General features: G+C 52.0%; 1 protein-coding gene across 1 annotated transcript in view; it reads left to right on the forward strand.

Annotated features, from left to right (window-relative positions):
• The first annotated feature begins 1744 nt into the window (after positions 1-1744).
• The window catches only part of LOC119310999 (probable auxin efflux carrier component 5b), a 3487-nt gene continuing 1674 nt past the window's right edge, over positions 1745-3557 (forward strand). Inside the window, exons 1-2 of the mRNA XM_037586628.1 lie at positions 1745-2607; positions 2726-2811. Of these exons, the coding sequence (XP_037442525.1) occupies positions 1835-2607; positions 2726-2811 (859 nt within the window). The 5' untranslated portion in view covers positions 1745-1834. The remainder of the gene's footprint in view (positions 2608-2725; positions 2812-3557) is intronic.

Genomic DNA, 3557 nt, shown 5'->3' on the forward strand with positions numbered 1-3557 from the left:
ATCATACTAAAACTGTGTCTATTAATATGAATCGAAGGGAATAATGGCATGTACAATAATGCTATCTTTTGAGCACCATATAGAATAAATACTGAGGTGGAGGAGAAATAATTCATAAGAAAAGACTTTCCTTCTCTTATTTAAGTTATGATATCTTAGTTCAACATGTCTCATAATTTTTTAGGAATAACTCATTATTAAAGTTAAAAGATAACCCATTATATACATATTTTTATTGTTATCTTTAAATTACACACAAAGCTTAAAATAAAACTGTCTTACGAACCATTTTACGCGTTCTAGTAAATAAAGTTAGATTAGATCTCGAGTACTAATACTTTACCGGTGAGTGGCCGGAGCACTAATTGTACTGAAACGGCCCGTGATCATCATATTCTAGTGTCCCTGTTCGAAGGAAAATAAGATTTGCTTGATATTTTTTACCGACACAAATCCGGCTAAGGGCATCTTCAACACCGTCCCTCAAATCGTTCGCATATGTCTGGACCGTGGAAGCCATCTAATAAGAGTCTGTATCGGTTCGTAGGGCAGTTCGAACGTACTTTGTCTCATAAAACGGAGACAAGCATAGGGGCTTTATGGGCGTCTGAACCGTTCCCAACCCTGCTTCTGACCACTCTGGTCCATCAAAAACCCCTTCCTCGTCCGCGCTCGTCCGCGCATGCTTTCCGTTCGAAACGGTCAACGCTGCTCCAGAGGTTAGTGCCGCATTTATGCCCGGCCAGAGCGGACGCAACCTCCAACTGGCGCTGGCATTGAGCGTCGCCCGTGCCGCTTCCCGGTGTGGGCGACTGCTCCGTGTTTAAACGACATATGGATCAGAAGAAGGAGATGGCAACCATTGCTTCCAGCTGGTTGGTGGCTGGCCGGCAGCCAGCTGGAGGACAACGACGACCATCCGGCGCCACCCTCCTCCTCCTCCTCTGCGCCACCCTCGCCGGTGCATTGCACCATGACCATCAGCGAGGCACGTTCCCATTACATGAACATGGTGCGGGAGGAGCAGGCCTATGCCGCCTGCAGCCACCAACTCCTCCAGGAGTACCACCAGGCGGAGGAGCGGCTCAACGCCAGTAGGGCGATCATGCCGGACATGGCGGAGCGGGTGGCGCTGCTCGACTCCTACCGCTCCACCCGCGAGATCCCCTGGCCCGCTGGCGGTACCGCCAGCGGGCGGCGGAACTGGCGGCCGCCTACAAGGAGTGCGACGAGGCGGTGGACGAGGTGTTCGGCGAGACCGAGGAGGAGGAGGAGGACATCGCCGGCTCTGCCGAGGCCACGCCCCGTCGACACGTCCGTGGGCGCCGCTAACTGCGAGAAGAGTAGTGCACGGTAGGTCGTCGCTGCTCGGGTCCCAAGAAGGCTACAACTCCTTCCCTTCCGTCGAAGTCAAGCTTGGTGGGTTGTACATCGTCGGCCGATTAGCCATTTGGCAGCGACGTGAAGGCGGACAACTTAATTTTCTGGGTCTCTCGAGAAAGAGGTTACGGAGGCGGAGCTGGAAAGCGCCGAAATGGAACTGAAGAAGGCTTCAGTTCTGGATGCCCTAACTAACCAAGGTTAGAAACTTGGTATACAAAGATATTCTATCACTGTTGATGTTGGTATGAAAGGTGCATTAGAAGTGGTAATCACTGTCGATTTCGAGTGTTGAAATGACGGATTCCTGCTAGTTAAATGAAGCGATCGGTCGAGTGGAGAGAATAATGGCAGGCAGCAGCTCGTCGCATTTGTCCAACTCGGTTTGATTATTTCCTCGCTACGTACACCAAAGCACCAAACCACGAGCGAGCTTGCTAGCTAGGTGGCCGAGATGATAGGGTGGGGAGACGTGTACAAGGTGGTGTCCGCCATGTCGCCGCTCTACTTCGCCCTCGGCCTCGGGTACGCCTCGGTGCGATGGTGGAAGTTCTTCACCCGCGACCAGTGCGACGCCGTGAACCGCCTCGTCATCTACTTCGCGCTCCCCTTCTTCGCCTTCGACTTCAACGCCCACGCCGGCACGTTCGCCGCCAGCTACCGCGTCCTGGCCGCCGACGCCGTCGCCAAACTCGTCGTCGTGCTCGCGGTCGCCGGGTGGGTCGCGTCCTGCCGCTGGCGGCGCTGGAGCCGCGCCCCCAAGGCGCCACCCGCGAGGCCGGCGCGGCCGGGTGGCGGCCGCGGCCCCTCCTACTCGTGGTGCATCACCGGCTACTCGCTGGGCACGCTCAACAACGGGCTCCTCGTGGGCGTGCCGCTGCTGGACGCCATGTACGGCAAGTGGGCGCGCGACATCGTCGTGCAGCTGTCGGTGGTGCAGGCCGTCGTGTGGCTCCCGCTGCTGCTGGTGGCGTTCGAGGCGAGGCAGGCCTGGCTGGAGGTGACATCGGCGCCGGCACCCGACGGCGCGCGAGAAGAAGGCGATCAGGCAGCGCCGGGGAGCGACGATGTCGACCGGCCAGCGGCAGCCGGAGAAGACCGGAAGATGGCGGCGACAGGGTGGGCGTTCTGGGCGCCGCTGCTGCGAACGGTTGGGCTCAAGGTCGTCGGCAACCCGAACGTGTACGCGAGCCTCCTTGGCGTTCTGTGGTCCTCCGTGGCAAACAGGTACCCCTGCGACACAGCAGATTAGTGAGTAGCGATCTTCTCTCATAAAAAGAAGAAACAATTTATTCATCAGGCATTCTCTCATTATCAACCTATATGCGTTTGCAATTATATGTAGGTGGCACCTGGAAATGCCAGGCATCATAGATGGCTCCATTTCGATCATGTCAAGGACCGGCCTTGGAATCGGAATGTTTAACATGGGTACCTACTACTCTCTTCGTTCACAATCCTCCATCTCAAAATTATACTAAGGTTAAGACACTTATTTTGAAACGAAGGAAGTATCTAGTACTAACTTTTTTATAATTAGATGTATATAGACATGTTTTACTGTATTTATTTGTTAATTTTAGTCCTTATGTATCCTATATAGAAATGTCCAAAACGTTCTATATTTGTGAACGGAGGGAGAAGTCCCGTGAGAGAAACTAAAAAAGAAAACACGTTAACGAAAGTCTTGGGGTTTGGTACCCACATTCTACGACAACTTATCATGCTCTTATTTGTTTAGTTGGTCGATCACACTTTTGCCGTATATTCTCTGCCTCGTGAGTCATGACTCATGACCCATTGTGTCCACGGAAACAACTTTTTTAGCTGAACTTGTCACGCTTTTGTGGCAATTCATCTTTTGGCCAACTTTGCCACAAACGAGCTTAGGGCAAAACGTGCCTGAAAACCAAAACGTCCAAAGTGACTAAACAATCTTTTTTAGCTAAACTTGTCACGCTTTGTGGCAACTCATCGTTTGGCCAACTTTGTCACAAATGAGCTTAGGCCAAAATGTGGTTGAAAACCAAAACATCTAAAGTGACTAATCAACTACCTGTTAATTCAAAATTTTATTTCTTATAAAATACGTACACAACTTGAACTTGCTTCAAAAAATGTTAGCAGAATCCCTACTGTACACCAGCGGAGCCTCTTGGAGGCCAAAGGGGGTCGTA

This window comes from Triticum dicoccoides, chromosome 5B (genome assembly GCF_002162155.2).
Source record: "Triticum dicoccoides isolate Atlit2015 ecotype Zavitan chromosome 5B, WEW_v2.0, whole genome shotgun sequence".
Taxonomy (NCBI): domain Eukaryota; kingdom Viridiplantae; phylum Streptophyta; class Magnoliopsida; order Poales; family Poaceae; genus Triticum; species Triticum dicoccoides.